Source organism: Pelodiscus sinensis, chromosome 26 (assembly GCF_049634645.1).
Source record: "Pelodiscus sinensis isolate JC-2024 chromosome 26, ASM4963464v1, whole genome shotgun sequence".
Lineage (NCBI taxonomy): Eukaryota > Metazoa > Chordata > Testudines > Trionychidae > Pelodiscus > Pelodiscus sinensis.
The window spans coordinates 8142687-8159053 of record NC_134736.1 but is presented as its reverse complement, the minus strand read 5'-3'; the positions used below and the strand labels follow the sequence as shown (position 1 = coordinate 8159053).

At 51.2% G+C, this 16367-nt stretch overlaps 1 protein-coding gene across 5 annotated transcripts in view; it reads right to left on the bottom strand.

The window, feature by feature from the left end:
- NCAM1 (neural cell adhesion molecule 1) overlaps positions 1–16367 on the bottom strand; it is a 283565-nt gene that overhangs the window by 2526 nt on the left and 264672 nt on the right. For 3 of the 5 annotated variants that reach the window (XM_006111230.4, XM_075909680.1, XM_075909676.1), the window contains 3 exons: positions 5090–5297; positions 4267–4383; positions 1440–2225 (listed from right to left, as the gene is read on the bottom strand). In XM_006111230.4, coding sequence (XP_006111292.2) covers positions 1440–2225; positions 4267–4383; positions 5090–5297 — 1111 coding nt within the window. Of the gene's footprint in view, positions 1–1439; positions 2226–4200; positions 4384–5089; positions 5298–16367 lie in introns of all 5 variants that reach the window. The other 2 variants (XM_075909678.1, XM_075909677.1) reach the window with 2 other exon arrangements.

Sequence of the window (16367 nt, the reverse complement as noted above, 5' to 3'; positions counted from 1 at the left end):
GCCAGTGGCTTTGCTGGGGCTAATACACAGCTGTGAGCACGGGGGTATTTTTCCTGGGAAAGGGAAGGCGGGAGAAGTTCTCGCCAAGGGCACAATTCAGCATCGTGCCACATCAAACCGCTTGCGCCAACAAATCTGAGCTGTTCTTCCAATGCAAGAACACCCTTTCCCCTAAGGAGGGTACCAGTCCCATTGCATTTGGGAAGGAGTGCCTGCTTCCTTCGTCTGGACCTGTCTCTGATCATGCCTGGCACCCGGCCAGGCAGCCAGAAGGCTGTGCAGAACCCAGACAATACCATTCCTCACGCCAGGCTCGCTGGCCAGGCTGAGCTGGCAAAATAGCCCTATCCTCAAACCTCCAGCAGGGCAGCTCCCCATAATGCCCCTCACCCACCCCAACACACCGGCTACTGCTGCAACCCATGCTGTCAGCAACTCCCGGTAGTGCTGCGCCTCTTGCCTAACGTCAGGCACATGGCGATGCCTGCAGGTGGGAGGGGATCCCGTCCGGATGCAACGAGGCTGCGTCCCTTCATGTCTACAGGCTTAGTGACTCCTAATCACTTCGGCAATCCCCTGAGACTGGGTGGAGGGAAATTGATCACTGGCTCACTAGGATGAAACAAGGCCAAACGGGCCAGCCGCAAACAGCTGTGTGGGTCCCAAAGGCCGACTGACGCCAGGGTCCCTCTCCATAGGGAACTTACTAATTTAGGGCTGGACATTCACAGCTCCCCTCGGGTCCAGGTTCCGATTTGCTTTTCAATGGAGTAAATCTGGAGCGACTCCAGTTGAGCAGCTCTGGATTTACATTGGTGAAACTGCAGTTGCCAGTGACCTGCAGGAGCTCGGGGGTATGTCTACACTAGCCCCCTAGTTCGAACTAGGGAGGCTAATGAGGGAGACTAAAATTGCTAATGAAGTGCAGGATTTAAATATCCCGCACTTCATTAGCATGTTCCCGGGCACTCGCCATTTTTGGAAATTGGCTAGCCCGGAATAACTGCCCGCATCTACACGCGGCAGTGAAAGGGGAGTTCGAAGTAAAGCCCTAACTTGAATTAGCTGTTACTTCTCCTGGAATGAGGTTTAACAGCTAATTCGAATTAAGGCCCCTTTTTGCCACAAGGAATCAATCCTGAGCCCTGTCCCAAGAGAATCAAGAATAGGAGGGGGCTACTGGGAAGTCTAAACAGTGACACATTATTAATCCAGGGCTCCCCCTTTCCCCGTGGCACCAGCCTGCGCTGCTCCCAGGGGCTCCTGCTCCTCCTTTCACCTTGTCACCCTAGCGCCCTTGCTGGAGCAGTTAGCAGGCAAGTTAGTTTGCTAGAGAAACAACACGGTTAGTTCAGAGAACATCCAACGAGAACACAGCACAGCACGGATGCACAAGAAACACAGCACACCACCCACGGAAGATTAAAGGCAAGCCATACTCGGTCTTTGCCGGTGCCAGCGGTACAGAGCTGTCTGCAGTGGAAGAAGCAAGCTCGCGAGCTTGCCCGCTAGCCACAGTGGCAGGAGCAGCAGTGCCCAGAGCTGCAAAAACATCCTTTGCAAGGTCAATGTCTGGGGTCTTGAAGGTCCCTTCGTCCATTTTAAAGTCCTCGTTCTGGGAGGGGTTTGTGGTGTTGCCTGAGGCAGCCTCGCTCTTCAGGTTAGTTGGGTTCTTGGCTGTTTCTGTTGGGCTCTTCACCGTGCTGGGCTGCACAGCTTCCTTTTCAGGGCTTTTGGTGCTGGACACCTCCTGCTTGGGCTCTGAAGAAGCTGGAGGGCTAGTGGGGTTGGCAGGGGCAGGGGCTGGGGTGGCCGGCTTGCTACTGGCTGGAGCCTTTGGGGCCTCAGCCATGTTGGTGGCAGTGCTAGGGCTAAGCACTGCCCCTTGGGTGGCCAGGACACTCGAAGACAAATTACTAGTGGCTGGAGCAGAAGTAGGGGTGTCACTGAGGTCAACAAGGGGGGCGACTTTGGGGGCCGAGGACAGTGGCGAGGAAGCTGAGGCGGCTGCCCCTTTGGCCGGAGTGGCCTGGCTGGGCGGCACGGAGTTTGAGTCAGGGATAGCGGTGGCTGGCGGGGCACTACTGGAAGTCAGTGTGGTGGTCTCGCTGGTCGGGCTGTTCTGAGCAGTGGCAAAGGTTTCGGTGATAGTGTCAGAATTAGTGGTGCCCGTGGTTACGGAAGGCAGCATGTCCTCCACGGTAGCTGTGGTGTCAGCTGGGTGCCTGCGAGGAGGACAGGAGTAGAAGAGAAATAGACAATGAAGCCCATACATGAAAGGGGGAAAGAAGCGGAAGCGCGAGAGGGCGCGGCGGAAGCGGCAGCAGCGTGGCATGCAGTTACAAGGCACACAGAGGACACGGAAGCAGGAAAAGAGCAACCCTTCTGAGGCCAGATGTGCAACTGGGAATAGGCAACGAGGAAGAGTTGCACATCAGCGCAACGAGGAAGAGGAGGAAGAGCAGGGAGTCCACAGTGTTTCGGGAGTAGCTTGTCCACATGGAGTTTTGTGCGTCAAGTTTTAATCCAAACTTCACCCCAAACTTGGCCCTAGGTTAGGCTTTGTCCCCTAACCTAGCCTCCCTTCTCGGTCTCCTCCCGAACACCTCTGTGGACCCTTGTCTTCCTCCTGCTCCCGAGGGCCCCACACTTGTGAGCCAGTAACCCACCTCGGCCTCATCACTTTTCTAGTCCTGAGCAGGGCCCTAGGGCCAAGCCTCCTGCCCCAGTGTCAGCGCACCCCTTACTTTCATCAAGCCTCAGAGATTATGAGGCCTCCCCCCACATGAACGTTTGAGCCGGCCCCTTCTGCCCTTGTGAACGAGTCGGCCTTTAGTTTAGTTCCAGTGAGTGCCAGCGTGATCTACGCCGGCGTAAACCGTGCTTTGGCAGCCATGATGGAGCCTAGACAGCTTTACTGATGGGAGCCTTTCTGAAGCTGGAAGCTTTCTGAGGTGGAAACGGGGGGAAAGTTGCTGGAAAGACAATGGTTCACTGAGTGAGAAGCCAGCACCTTCAACATCACCAAGGCTGGCTTATTAATTGGAGGCAACGTCTGTAAAGGTTAATAACTTCATTAAAAGTTCAATACAACCACCCCAGGAAATCTCAACATATTCATCAGCAACAGCACAGCCCCCAATCCAGCGCTGCTGCATAAACACGGCTCCTGCTCCTCTCCTGACCGTGCCCAGCCTCCCAGTGCCGTCAGCAAAGCCTTTGCGCCAGTTCTCACTGCTCGCCCTGGCAGGGAAGGAGCAGCACTCTGGGCGAGAAAACGAGAAATCGGCTACATCAACCCCCAACCAGGGACCAAAAATGACTGGACAAAGGAATTATTTCTTCTCCGGAGAGCTCAGACAGCGTCTCTGTCCCGGTTTATAGAGGGTGGGTGTGGCTGTAAGGCGCTTGACATCCCCCCGCAGAGCTGGTCCATCTTCCAGCAGGTTTAATAAACACTTGAGGACAAACTGGTTCACTCGCAGCCAGTGCAGGGCCAGCGTGGATTCAAGGAAGCAGACAGGGTTCAACCACACCGTCCACTGCTTCCACACAGAATGCCGGCTGCCTTCGGAAATCTCCCACTATGCACTGCTTCCGGGAGCTGAACTAGGGGTGCTGGAGGAGGGGCCCAGAAGGAACTGCAAGTACAGCAGGTTAGAACACTGCTGAATCGGATGCAGGGCCAATCCGGTTCATCCGGCCAGTGTGGACGCACTGAGCGTTGGCTCACGCCCAAGGAGATCATTTCTCCAGTGCACAGGAGACCCAGGGGTCACTCCCACTCCCTCTCTTGGCCCAACGTGCAGGCAGGGACGTCTGAACTTGTTACGTGTCCCCCCCCCCCAAGGCTGTAAACCTGGCACAAACTCAAAGCGCAGCTGCTCTGTTGCGATCAACTCCAGGAGGCCCTTCTGCTTGGGGCAAGGTGTCGACGCTGTTAGTTCAGCACTGCAACTCCAGACGGCAGTGAGATGTAGGGCATCTGCTCTGGAGCCCTGGCAATGAGCCGGGCGACAGTGCTACAGCATGGGAAGCAGCTCGGCACCAAGGAATGGAGCTTTGTTCTAGTGCTTTGCAAATATTACCAATGAAACGGTGCCCCGTGCGGGCTGGGGAAAGAGGAATTCCCCACTGTGACGAGGCAGGGACCAAGCTCCGAACCTTTCTCGCTCTCCTTCCCCTGCCTCTGTTACCTACGTGAGAGCTCGGAGGTTACCATGGTTACCATCGACTGCCCGCTAGAACGATCTCATTTCAACGTACTCTGGCTCCGTCAGCGGAGTGGTCTCGTTGGGCTCGGTGTGCTTCCCCCCGTCGTGGTTTGGGGTCCGCTCCTCCTCAGTCCGCACCTCCACAATGGGCTCCTTCGACTCATCTTTCCTGTCGGGAGATTGCAAGCGTGGGTGAGTGGGGCCCAGACTCAAACAAGCGCCCTTCCCTGGGGGCGAGAGAGCCATGCCGCCAGCAGCAACTCTCAGCGTGGGAGGATGTGGCCTGGGAAAGGAGCTTGGTTCTCAGCCCCGACACACGCCCCCTTCCCAAACCCAAAACAGGGACCATGGCAATGCCAAGTGTCAGTGAGCAGCTCGCCCCTCCCCTGAGGTACGGGGGGTGCTGCATAGACAAAACGCCCTCTGTCCCCCTGACCAGGATGTGGCTTCTGGATACAGACCCTCTCCCAGCTGAGCTGGCTGGGTTCTGGGTCAGCCTGAGGCTGGCTTTGGAGGAAGATAGGGTAAAAACCAGGGGACCCCTCCTAGCAATCCTCTCCATCGAAACACAGCAAAGCAAGAGTGGCCCCCAACCCCATCCCCTGCCCACGTAGTGCCAGAGCAGCCGGCTCAAAGACTGGCTTCCCCAGAGATGAAGCTGGAATATGGAGACTATGCAGGTGCAGGGAGGCACGAATCTCCTGGCAGAAGGACAACTGCCTCAAAGCACTGGTGTGCCCCCCCCCCCCCAGGCAGCCGCTTGGCACCCAAAGCTACAAGACTGTGGAGAGGGGCTGTATTGTGGGGCTCTTCCGTTCCAGGGAGATCGCAGCGGATGGGAGGATGGGTTAGAGGCGAGCAGAGAGGTAACTCACGAGAAGGCGGCTTTGCCCTCCTCCATGTCTTTGCCCTTGGCCCCGGGCCCAGACTTGCCACACAGGTTGACCGCGATGCACATCAGCAGGCCGCACTTGTTCAGGAAGTAGCAGGTGATGTCCACGGCCACCAGGAGCAGCACGAAGATGACGATGAGGATGCCCACGATGGCGGCGGTCCCCAGGCCCGACGTGGGGCTGCTGCTGGCTTTAGAGACCAAAGAAAAAAGGGGATGCAGTTAAATCAAGCTGCCGGGGCCTCTGGACAACTTTTCACTGGCATGACCAGGGCTGTGGGAGCGGGATACCAAAGGGGGATCTGGGCCCGCCCTTTCTAGGGGTGCTCTGTTATCGGTGGCACCTTATCCTGGCAATAGGCAGCTCTGACTCCTGCTGGGGAAGGAGCAGACAGGGTCTCCCACGGCTTCTCTCAGCTCGGCTGGGCAAAGGTCTGGAGAATTCACTGGCCAGGGTTCTGGAGCATGGGATGGACCAGGAAAAAACAAAAGGGCCTCTGTCTTCCCTCTGAGTGTTCGCCACAGGCCTTTCTGCAGGGCTCAGCCTCGCCTGGGCTGCTTGGAAACACAGTATAAGCCTGGCGCTGCCAATGTACAAAGAGGGGCACCGCGCAGAGGCATGAAGCCCGGGCTCTGAAGAGCGGCTGGCACGAGGCCACGCTGAGAGAGATGGCAGGGTCTCAGCACTGGTCTGTCCTTCATTGGGAAGCGGGGGGGGGGGGGGGGAATGCCCAGAGCCCAGCTGACTCTATTACAAAAGGGCTTGTTGACACGTGAGGCTCGCTGCCCTTGCACATTTCCCTGGTCCCAGGGGGACACCCCCACAGCAAGTGCTCCTGGCTGGCCGACGTGTTTTCTAGCAGGGATGAAGCTGAAGGGAAGCAGCTGGGGGAAGATGGATTCACACGTCCCAGGATGGAGGGGCTTGGCTGTGGCCGCAGGGTTGTGCAGGACACTGCGGGAGGAGTAAGATTTTTTTCCCGGCGGTGATCTCCTTCTGCCCTCCCCTAAGAGTCGAGGAGCTGGGCCCATTTAAGCTCCACTTCTGAAGTCAGGCTATGGCTGTCCTGGACCCATGCAAACACAGAGACTGTTTGGGGCACATGAGCAACAACCTGCACTGGGATTTTTGCAAACAAAGGGGTTTTGGAAAGGAGGGAGTAGGGGAGTATGAGGAGCAGGGAGAGAGGAGGGCTAAGCAATGAGGCTTCATTTGGTCCTTGGTGGCCACAGGGGTTAGCACCTGAGAGTGGGGGAGAGGTGTGTGTGAGAGCATGGGCAGAGAGCTTGTGGCGTGCCTGATGTCTGATGCTCACATCAGGAGTGTCAGAATTGTACTTAATAAAAAACACAAGTGATTGTGCAAGACTATGACTGGTCATTCACCAGTGAAAACTCCCGAACAGACAAGGGATCTATGCCTACACAAAAGCACATGGATGCATGCAGCTACACATGCTAGGGATGTTAAATATTGGTTAATTGAACAGCCGATTAACCTCATGAATTCTTATCGGTAACTCGACTATTCTATAGCGCCCGGGGGTGGGGCCAGCAGCCAGTGCGTTGTGGCCCCACTCCCAAGGAACCCCCTGCCATGGCACACTGCTGTACCTGTATATAGAGATACAGAGCTCTGGTTATATATAGAGATACAGAGGCAGCAGCGTGGGGTGCCAGGCAGGAGCTGGTCCACAAGGGGAGCCAGTTTAAAAACCAGCTCCCCTCGTGGACCGGCTGCCTGTCACCCCATGCTGCTGCCTCTGATAAAGAGGCAGCAGTGCGGGGTGGCAGCAGCCCCTGTCTGTGAGGGGGAGGGGGCGTCTGAGCTCCTAGACCCAGCATGAGCCAGGACTGAGCTGGGCTGCCTGCCCAATCCGCTCCGAATACACTTAAAATGCAGAGCCACAGCGGGGGTCGGTCCCAGCCGTGGCACAAGCCAGGACTGAGCCGGGCTGCTGGCCAGCTTGCTAAAACATTTACTGACGGGATGGGGGGGAATGCGTGTAAACGATAGCATTAACCGATGAGCTTTTGCTTATCGTTAATCGACGACACTATTACATCCCTAACACACAGACGTCCACTTGCAGCTGTGCCCCCTCCCCAACACACACAATAGCTGCCCTGGCTATATATAGAGTAAGGAAAGCAGAGTGCAGTCACTACTGTGTAAGTGCTCTGGCCGCAAACCTGCCTCACTTGCAACCACAGAAAGCACCAGGGAATTCTCAGGCTGTCACTCAACCTGTGGGAAAAAATAAAAAATGCCCAGGAAGCAGCAGGAGCTGAGTGACCGGATGAGATGGTTTAAGCCAGTGTTTCTCAAGCTTTTTAAAATAAAGTACCTCTTTAAAAATATTTTTTTTAAGTACCCCCGATACCTACAGTTTTCAGACATGCACAATTTTTTTCTATCATGGCAATACATTTATTTAAACAACTTAATTGTAGCTGGGCGGATGATGACATTTTTGGGTGTAAAAAGTACAAAAAGAATAAAGCGCTGTAAAACTTCAAACAAAAATTCAGTTTTCTCCAAATGTCAGCTGTGTTGACGTACCCCCCCAGACTTCTCTCGAGTACTCCTAAGGGTACTCGTACCACTGGCTGAGAAACCTGGGTTTAAGCCATAGCACAATGAAGTCGTAGGAATCCAAAGGACTGGGCCCAAAAGGGTTTAATATGCATCTCTTGGCTAAGCGGTGCCTAAGGGATCTGTGATAAGAGACAAGATGGGGGAGGTAACGTCTTGTATTCGACCAACTTTTGTTGATGGGAGAGACAAGCTTTCCAGCTCCATGAAGCACTTGTGCAATGCTGGGAAACCAGGCTCTGCCTACACCGGCACCTTCAGTGCTGAAACTTTATGTTGCTCCAGGGTGTGAAGAAAATCACCTCGCGAACCCGGCAGGTGCCAGTGTGCAGAGCGCTGTGTTGGCAGGAGAGCTTCTCTTGCTGGCAGAGCTGACATCGCTCTCTAGGCATGTAAAATCTTGTTTGATTGGTTAACCAGTTAAACATCATGCTTAACTGTTTAACCAATTAAAGGGGAGGTGGGGAGGGCACTCCAGAACAGCTGGACTGAGCAGCCCACCCACCCGCCGCATCTGGTCTGAAGCATCCCTCCCACCACAGGCAAGTGCTGCTCTGGATGTCCAGAGCAGCCCTGGCTTGTGACATGCCCTGTCCCAATGCGGACAGGAGGTGCTCCAGCCGGGCTGGAATGCCCCTGTCTGAGGCAGAACCCACAGGGCTGGAGCAGCCTGCAGCCTGTGGCTGATTAACCATTAAGGGTATGTCTAGACTACAGGCTTTTGTCGACAGATACTGTCGACAAAGCTTCTGTCGACAAAGCGTCGAGACTACGTCCAGTTCTGTTGACAAAGCAAGCTGCTTTGTTGACATGAGAGTGTAGACACAAAGGACAGTGTAGATGCAATAACGCCGTCTGTCGACAGAACTCTGTCGACAATAGGCGTCATTCCTCGTAGAATGAGGTTTACCGCCATCAACAAAACTGACGAGTTCTGTCGACTTTATGTTGACAGAACTCGGCGGTAGTGTAGATGCAGGTATAGTTTTGTCGACAAAAGTCCACTTTTGTCAACCAAACCCTGTAGTCTAGACACACCGTAGGAGCAGTGCATACCAGTTAACCGGTTAACCTTTTACATCCCTCAGAGAGCAGGTTCTATTATGTGGACAGGAGAGCTCTCCCCCATCCGGGCAGCTGTAAGCTCGCTGGCCTAGCTATGGTCTAAAATACCAGGGAAGACCTCCTGTCTGAGACACATGGGAAAGACTCCCAAGGAAAATGATAGAAGTGCCATTGCTGGAGACAGTTAAGTCCTATGGTAAAGGCGAAAGCCCCAGTATTGCTCTGAAAGGCCCACGCCAGCATTCTGCCTTGTTGATCCAATAAGTATTTTGGATTCTCTCTAGCTTGCCCCTCTCAGAGACCAGTCACCTGTTGCACAGAAGAACCAGGCATCCTGGAGGGGATTTCCTTGCCTTGTTTCATTGTTGGCTGGTTTTCCTGCTGCTGCTGACACTTGCTTGTACTATTTTTAAACTGTTTTTTTCTGAGCCGACAGGGGGTATATAAACAAACAATCTGCACCGCAGAGACATACAACACAGCTCCTTGGGTAACATCCAGATTTCATCCCTGCTCCTGAATATTTTTATGTGCATGCTTCACTTCCCATTGAAGACACTGATAGAAATATCACTCAGCTTATGCCCAAATGTCTGAAGGAGAAGCACCTGAGATAGCAACATGATTTAGTTTCCAGTGCAAGGAAAATGCTTTTAATGTGGCCTACAAAACCTTTCAGTAAATGTGCCTGGTGACGGGGGATAGTGTGTTTCGTCTAAAGAGGGTGAAGCAGCATCGAATGGGTATGACTTGGTATTTGCTCTATTAGCCATGATCTGCTTGGGACCATTTCTTGGTCCAAATCTTCCCTGAAAATGTCCCCCATCCAGTACTACGGTGTATGAAACCGCCAAGCTGAGAGAACTTCAAGACTCAGAAAAGGGTTGGATGTTTCTGTGGCTAACAAGAACAGCTCCCCAGCCCAAACAAGCTGCACAGACGTACTCCCACTAACTTTCCTTAGGGCCAGGTTCTGCAGTTGCCTACTCTACTACATCTTCCTCAGAAGCATGTCTTGGGCCATGTCCTTGGTGCATGTCTTGGGCCAGGATGCCAGAAATGCCTCACATCCCAGATCCCATGAGGGGCTCAGCACTTTAGAAATCAGAGCCTTCAGTCTTTAGGCATGTGTATCAGCATTCTCTGAAGTGTCCAGTTATCTCATATTTTCTCATGTCCCCCCTGGATAAAGATTAATATTGTGTGTGCTTTAAAATCCCACCTCGTGAGAGATACAAATTACTGGCACAAATTAAAGCTAAGGAGACACCAAATGGTTACTTCTTTGTACAAAAGTATTTCTTGTGCTGTTTGCTCTCCACACAGTCCCTGCCCCCTTAAAAGTGTCTAATCTTATCAACCATACTAGAAAGGAAGGATTAGACTCTTGTATTCAAGCAGGGAGATTGAGACACTGAGACATCGTAGAATCATAGAGCTGAAAGAGACCTCAGAAGGTCATCAAATCCAGCCTCCTGCCCAAGGCAGGACCAATCCCAACTAAATCAACCCGGCCAGGGCTTTGTCAAGCCGAAAAACCTCTAGGGATGGAGATTCCACCACCTCCCTAGGGAACCCATCCCAATGCTTCACCACCCTCCTAGGGAAATAGTTTTTCCTAATGTCCAACCTAGACCTCCCCCACTGCAACTTGAGACCATTGCTCCTTGTTCTGCCATCCATCACCACTGAGAACAGCCTCTCTCCATCCTCTTTGGAACCCCCTTTCAGGAAGTTGAAGGCTGCTATGAAAAGTTGAACAGATCTTTGCTGGTGTAACCTGTCATAGCTTCACTGAAGTATCTCCTACAACAATAACAGGCAGGGGGTAAATAGAGAGGCAGGCATGTCCGTGACAACGACATTCTGCATAATATTTCTGTTCATGCTGCCAAATTAGGTAGAAACAGCATTTAATTTCATCCATTCCAAGCCCACAAGGAACCAGGGTGATGACCTAGCCTGACATCCTGCACAATCGCCCCAGGATTTTCCTGAATTAACTCCCATTTGGCTAAGGTCAATCTTTTAGAGGAACATTCAGGGTATGTCTAGACTACAGGCCTCTGCCGACAGAGACATGTAAAATAGGCTACCCGCCATAGTCAATGAAGCAGGGATTTAAATATCCCTGGCTTCTTTAAAATAAAAATGGCCACCGCGCTGTGCCAGCTCAGCTGATCGTCAGCACAGCGCACGAGTCAAGACGCGGATCGGTCAACAGGGGAAGCTTTTGTCAACTGCTCCCTTATGCCTTACAGGAGCAGTCGACAAAGGCTTCTCCTGTCAACCGATCCACATCTTGACTCGTGCGCGGTGCCGATGATCAGATGAGCCAGCTCAGCGCGGCGGCCATTTTTATTTTAATGAAGCCAGGGATATTTAAATACCTGCTTCATTGACTATGTCGGGTGGCCTATTTTACATGCCTCTGTTGGCAGAGGCCTGTAGTCTAGACATACCCTCAGTCTTGATTTTAACATTCACAGTGATGGCGATTCTAGCCTTTATTAGGTAGTTCTGGTGGTTAATTCCCCTCACTGTTACAGGTATACACCTTGTTTCTACTTTAAATTCATCTAGCTCCAATTTCCAGCCATTGTCTTTTGTGAGGCCCTTGTGTACTTGATCAAAGAGCTCGCTATTATGAAATTTCTGTTCCCCAGGTAGGGACTATAAACTATGATCATGTCGCTCTACAACCTTTTCTAAAAGAGAGTCCCTGGCTATAGGGCACGTGTTCTAACCATTCTTGTGGCTCTTCCTCTGAACCCTTTGCAAGTTATCAACATCCTCCTTGAATTGTTGACACCAGAACTGGACACAGGCTTCCAGGAGCAATCACATCAGTGATAAACTTAGAGGGATTATATCCTCTCTACTTCTACCAGATATTCCCTTGTTTATACACTCGTCCTTTTCTCCAAGGGGATAATGTTAATGGGCTCAGGATCCCTTGGAAATGGAGATTTGCATGGAAATGTCTCTGCTTTTTGATCTCCAGTAGCGATGCCAGCTGCCACCGTTGTTTTTGCTGGAGACTGTCCTTGCCCTCCATTGTCCCTTGTTCTCTGTGGGAAGGGCGAGGCCAACCTCTAGTGCACCTTGTTAAAGAACAATTCCTGAAGTGGTGCCTGCTCCTTAATTTGACGAGCAGCCCTGTATTTATGTCCTCCATACTAGGGCTGGGCCAAGGAAATGAACAGAGCTAGGTGACTGGTTCTTAACCCAGCGAGTTTATGGTTTACAAATCCAGGATGGGAAAGGGTGGGGGGACTAGACGCGGAATCCTCCTGACCGCCATGCAGTGTCCAGCAGGCAATGCGCTCCTCCATGTAATGCCTTCTAATGGGAGGGGTGGGAATTCTGTCCCAGGAAAAATACCAAAAGCATCGGGTTCAACCCAGCTCCTCAACTGAGAGCTCTTTGCAAGCACAGCAGGGAGGCTTAGCACCAGGACCTCCGGGCACTTTAACTGTGCATCTTCCGTCTCCATGCAGAGTAGCTCATTTCTCATTCCCAGGCGGAAGTTTCAGATGAGCAGAAAGTTTGTTTGACAGACACACCACACCACACCACACACACACATACACGCTACACAGTTTGTCTTCTAGGATCTGTTTCAAGAGAAAATCTATTAAATACTGAATCACTGAGGCATGAATTGTGAGGACAGTAGAGGAGGCACATATATGGCACCATCTATCTTTGCAAGGACCAAGGGTGATGAATTTGTTTAATTATGCAGCTTGATGCACAGTGCTGGCATGGTGAGGATTTTTCTAGCACAAACATCCAGAAGTGTATTTAATGACCTTCTCATGTAAGCCTCAGCAGCTGGCCCTGAGAACATCTTTTAGACAGAGCTGAGGAGACAGAGCGCCGTCTCAGCAGACTCCTGGTTCATGCATTGCAAAAGGGTTCAACACTTCTCCAGGGGTACTGGGGGGGTGCTCTTTGCCTGTCCCCAGAAATGCATGCAGGAAGGGGAGGACAAACTGGGCTCTCCATCTCTCAGGTCTAGCATTGTTCCTTCCACACAATAAGGTGCACTGGCCCAAAACCTCTTGTGGCGTGTGCCCAGCTGTGCTGGTACAATGGATAGAGGATGTGAGTCTTCAGGTTTGCCCCTCCAATGCCTTTCACCAGCAATAAGAAAATAAACAGAAAGCAACAGAATTGCATCCTTACTAAAAAACGAACCACAAGGAAGCTGGAGAGTGCCCTAGCCAGCACCATCTAAATATCAGTTCCCAATTCTGCTGCCCAGACCGCCAGCATGTGCCTAGGCCGAGCACACAGGCTGACATCAGGGAAGCAGACGGTGCAGCTGTTGCAGTTGGCGGGAGTATTAAATTGCTGCTCTCGGGTGGATCTGATGAATCCTACGCCGGTGCCAAATGCTGCAGTTATTGTGCAGTGCCTCCGGAGGAATAATTATGAGTAAAACAAGGAGCGCAAGTCGCTTGTTTTAAAATGCTCTGTGCGCACAGGCTGGTGGCAAGGAACCTCTCCCCTCTGGCTGTGTAAAGACGGCGCTCGCTGCTGCTCACCTTGGCCATATGGAATTCAGCTCCTTAATGGATTTAACCGAGCTGTCTGTTCCACCCCGCGGCCAGCCGCATGCTCAGCCCTTCAGGAGCAGTTGGGGAAGCCGATCCAGCACGCAAGAGCTGTGCCCAGTGGATTTCAGCCCCCATTACTGTTGTGTGTGAGCATCTCATAATCCTGTCGTGTTTCCCCCCCCCCTCACTGCGCTCTATGTGCTAGGTCAGGGCTCTCATCCCTGTTTTACAGGAGAATAACTGAGGCTCAAACAGGCTAAGTAACTGTCCAAGGTATCTCAGAGGGTCTGAACCCAGAATCTCTGGCCAACACCTTAACCACTGGACTGTGACTCCTTTCAGTACACATGGTAGCCTTGGGATTTAGACAAGCTAACAGCCCCAGTTATGGGCCTGTATCCATTGTTTAATAACTGGGTAGGCAAGACACACCATCTGGCTGTGGCAGGAGTCGAGGGCCACGGATCAGACACAGGTTATTCGGTTAGCACATAGGAGGGCCTCCTGGTGTGTCACTGCCTACGGCAGCATAGGAAGAGAACCAGTCAACGTCGTGTGTCCCCATGACCCTGCTCTCCTGGAGTACTCAGGACCTGCTGTTGGTTGGGTCATGAATCTGCAGATGATGATGCCAAATTTCTGGAGTACAAGAATGCCCCAACTGCTTCCTGTCCACGGCTGTGTCTGGCAAAGCAAGTGCTGTAGGGCTTTCATTTCTGAGAATTCAGGGCCTCCCCATAACTGGGAGGTGATATAGGGGAGAACAACCACATAGGATATGTTTTGAATGGGAAGTCAGAATAATGACTGGATGTGAGGTGTGGGGGTGGCACCATGTCATATCTGGGTTTGTACAGCATCTAGCACAATGGGGAGTCATGACCCATGTTTGGGGCTCCTAGGTGCCAAGTAACATAGATAACATGTTGTCATAACCAGGAGTGCTGACCAGCACCTGGTGACTAAGGAGTTAACTCTGTACCTAGCAAGGTATCGGGTAGTCAGCCAATAACAATGCAGGTAGGAATTTCAAACTGAAAAAGAGAGTTTTCTCTCTTTTCTTTGTTCGAGATTCAGAGCAGTTTCTACCAAGTACTGAGAGAGATATGAGATGCTCTTCTCTCCAAGAACAGACTTCTTACAATGTGTAAGTAGGGAAAAGTTTAGCTAGCCCGTCAGGATTTATTGTTTTCCTTGTTTGGGGATGTGGAAATAATGTCTGAGCTTGCTAAGTGTTTTTTTCCTCAGCCTTCAGCCCAGAGTATCTATATCAATGGTGGCTCTCGCCATCTAGCCAATTTACTATGCTTGCAACTGTAGTTTTGTTTTGATAATAAAAGATTGTTTCTTTTTTCTAATTAAGCGGCATTGGTTGATTTTTGTGTCCTGGAAGGTCTGTCTGTGTGTATCTGCATGCCTGACTGAGGGGTCAGCTACTAGAGACTGCAGCTTGTTTTTCTCTTTTCTTTTTCAAGTTCTTTTGGGGAAAAAGAGATTGGGGTATCCTGGGGGTTGGTTTCAAGTGTCCACTCCTGTTTGTGGGGTCAAAAGCACCTGATGGTGGCAGCGGATTCCCCAAAATCTGGGTTTTAGTATTTTGGAGGGAAGTTTTTGTACTAGGGCCTATAGAAGCAAGGATTTAGAGTGCTCTTGCAGGCCACCAACTCCTGCATTCGTTGTGCCAGAATGGGGAACAGCCCTGACACATGTAATAACACACAAAGTGGCCTAATCTATATGGCCCATTTCCATATGAAGAGCATGTTTTTGCAAATTGCAGACCCAAGTCAATGGCATAAAACTGTCCATTTCCCCCCTGCATTTTTGCTATTCTGGGGTTGAGCATGGAATCTCCTCTATAGGTCAAACAAATGAACACAAATATGAAAAAAATCCATTGAGTCTTTAATTCTAAAGGATTGGAAAAAACCTTTCACGTTGATTAATTGTAAATGTTTCATCAATGGAACATAAGCTCCGGGCAAGAAAGACCTTTCGAGCCACTCTCACTTGACAATGTACAATAAAAAGTTCCATACACTTTGCTCCTCACATGCTTTACATGCATCCATCCTGTCAAAGAGGGCTGTACCACTCCGATATATCCTCTCAAAGAACGGCCCAGCTACGGTGTGTCTCGGAAGCATAGGTGTAGGCAGGACAGAGAAAGGACAGGACTGGACAGAAATAGACACTATTCACAGCGCTCGAGAGGGAGGCAGCAATGCATTTCAAGCATTCTGCAGAGTGTTTGGGGTCAGTGAGAAACACATGAGATAAATAAATATTCATTTTGGTGCCTCATGGAGAAAAGTTCAACTGAAGTCAGGTGAGCATAACCTTTGCTATCAGATACTTTCCTTTGCAGACACTTAAAAATATCCGTCAGAATAGAAACACAAGATTGTAAGTATTTCATTGTCTTTTGGGCATCGTTTGCACCAGGGAAAAGTAATGATGGCAAATTGCAAGCCTCCAGCATCTATTTCCAAAGAGAGTGAGATTTGCTCGTTAGGGCCATGGGCTGCTGCCCATGTCACAAGAGAGGGCCTGCTGCTGCTTAAGTTACAAGAAGTGGGTATTTCCATTGAGTGATAAAGTCCAGATTTATACCAGTGTCACTCGGTAGTGCTACTTCTGGTATACATTGTAAACAAGAGGGCTGTGCCTACACTGGCATGAATTTCCGTAAATGCTTAAAACGGAATACTATTCCGTTTTCAGTTTTTCCGGAAAAGGAGCGTCTACATAGGCAAGCTGCTTTTCCGGAAAAGCCCTTTTTCCGGAAAAGCATCTGTGGCCAATGTAGACGCGCTTTTCCGGAAAAGAGCCCCGATCGCCATTTTCGCGATCGGGGCTTTTTTCCGGAAAAGACTACTGGGCTGTCTACACTGGCCCTTTTCTGGAACAGTGTTCCGGAATAAGGACTTATGCCCGAGCGGGAGCAGAATAGTTTTCCCGGAATAGCGGCTGATTTTGTACAGTAGAGCGTCGTTGCTTTTCCGGAAATTCAAGGGCCAGTGTAGACAGCTCGC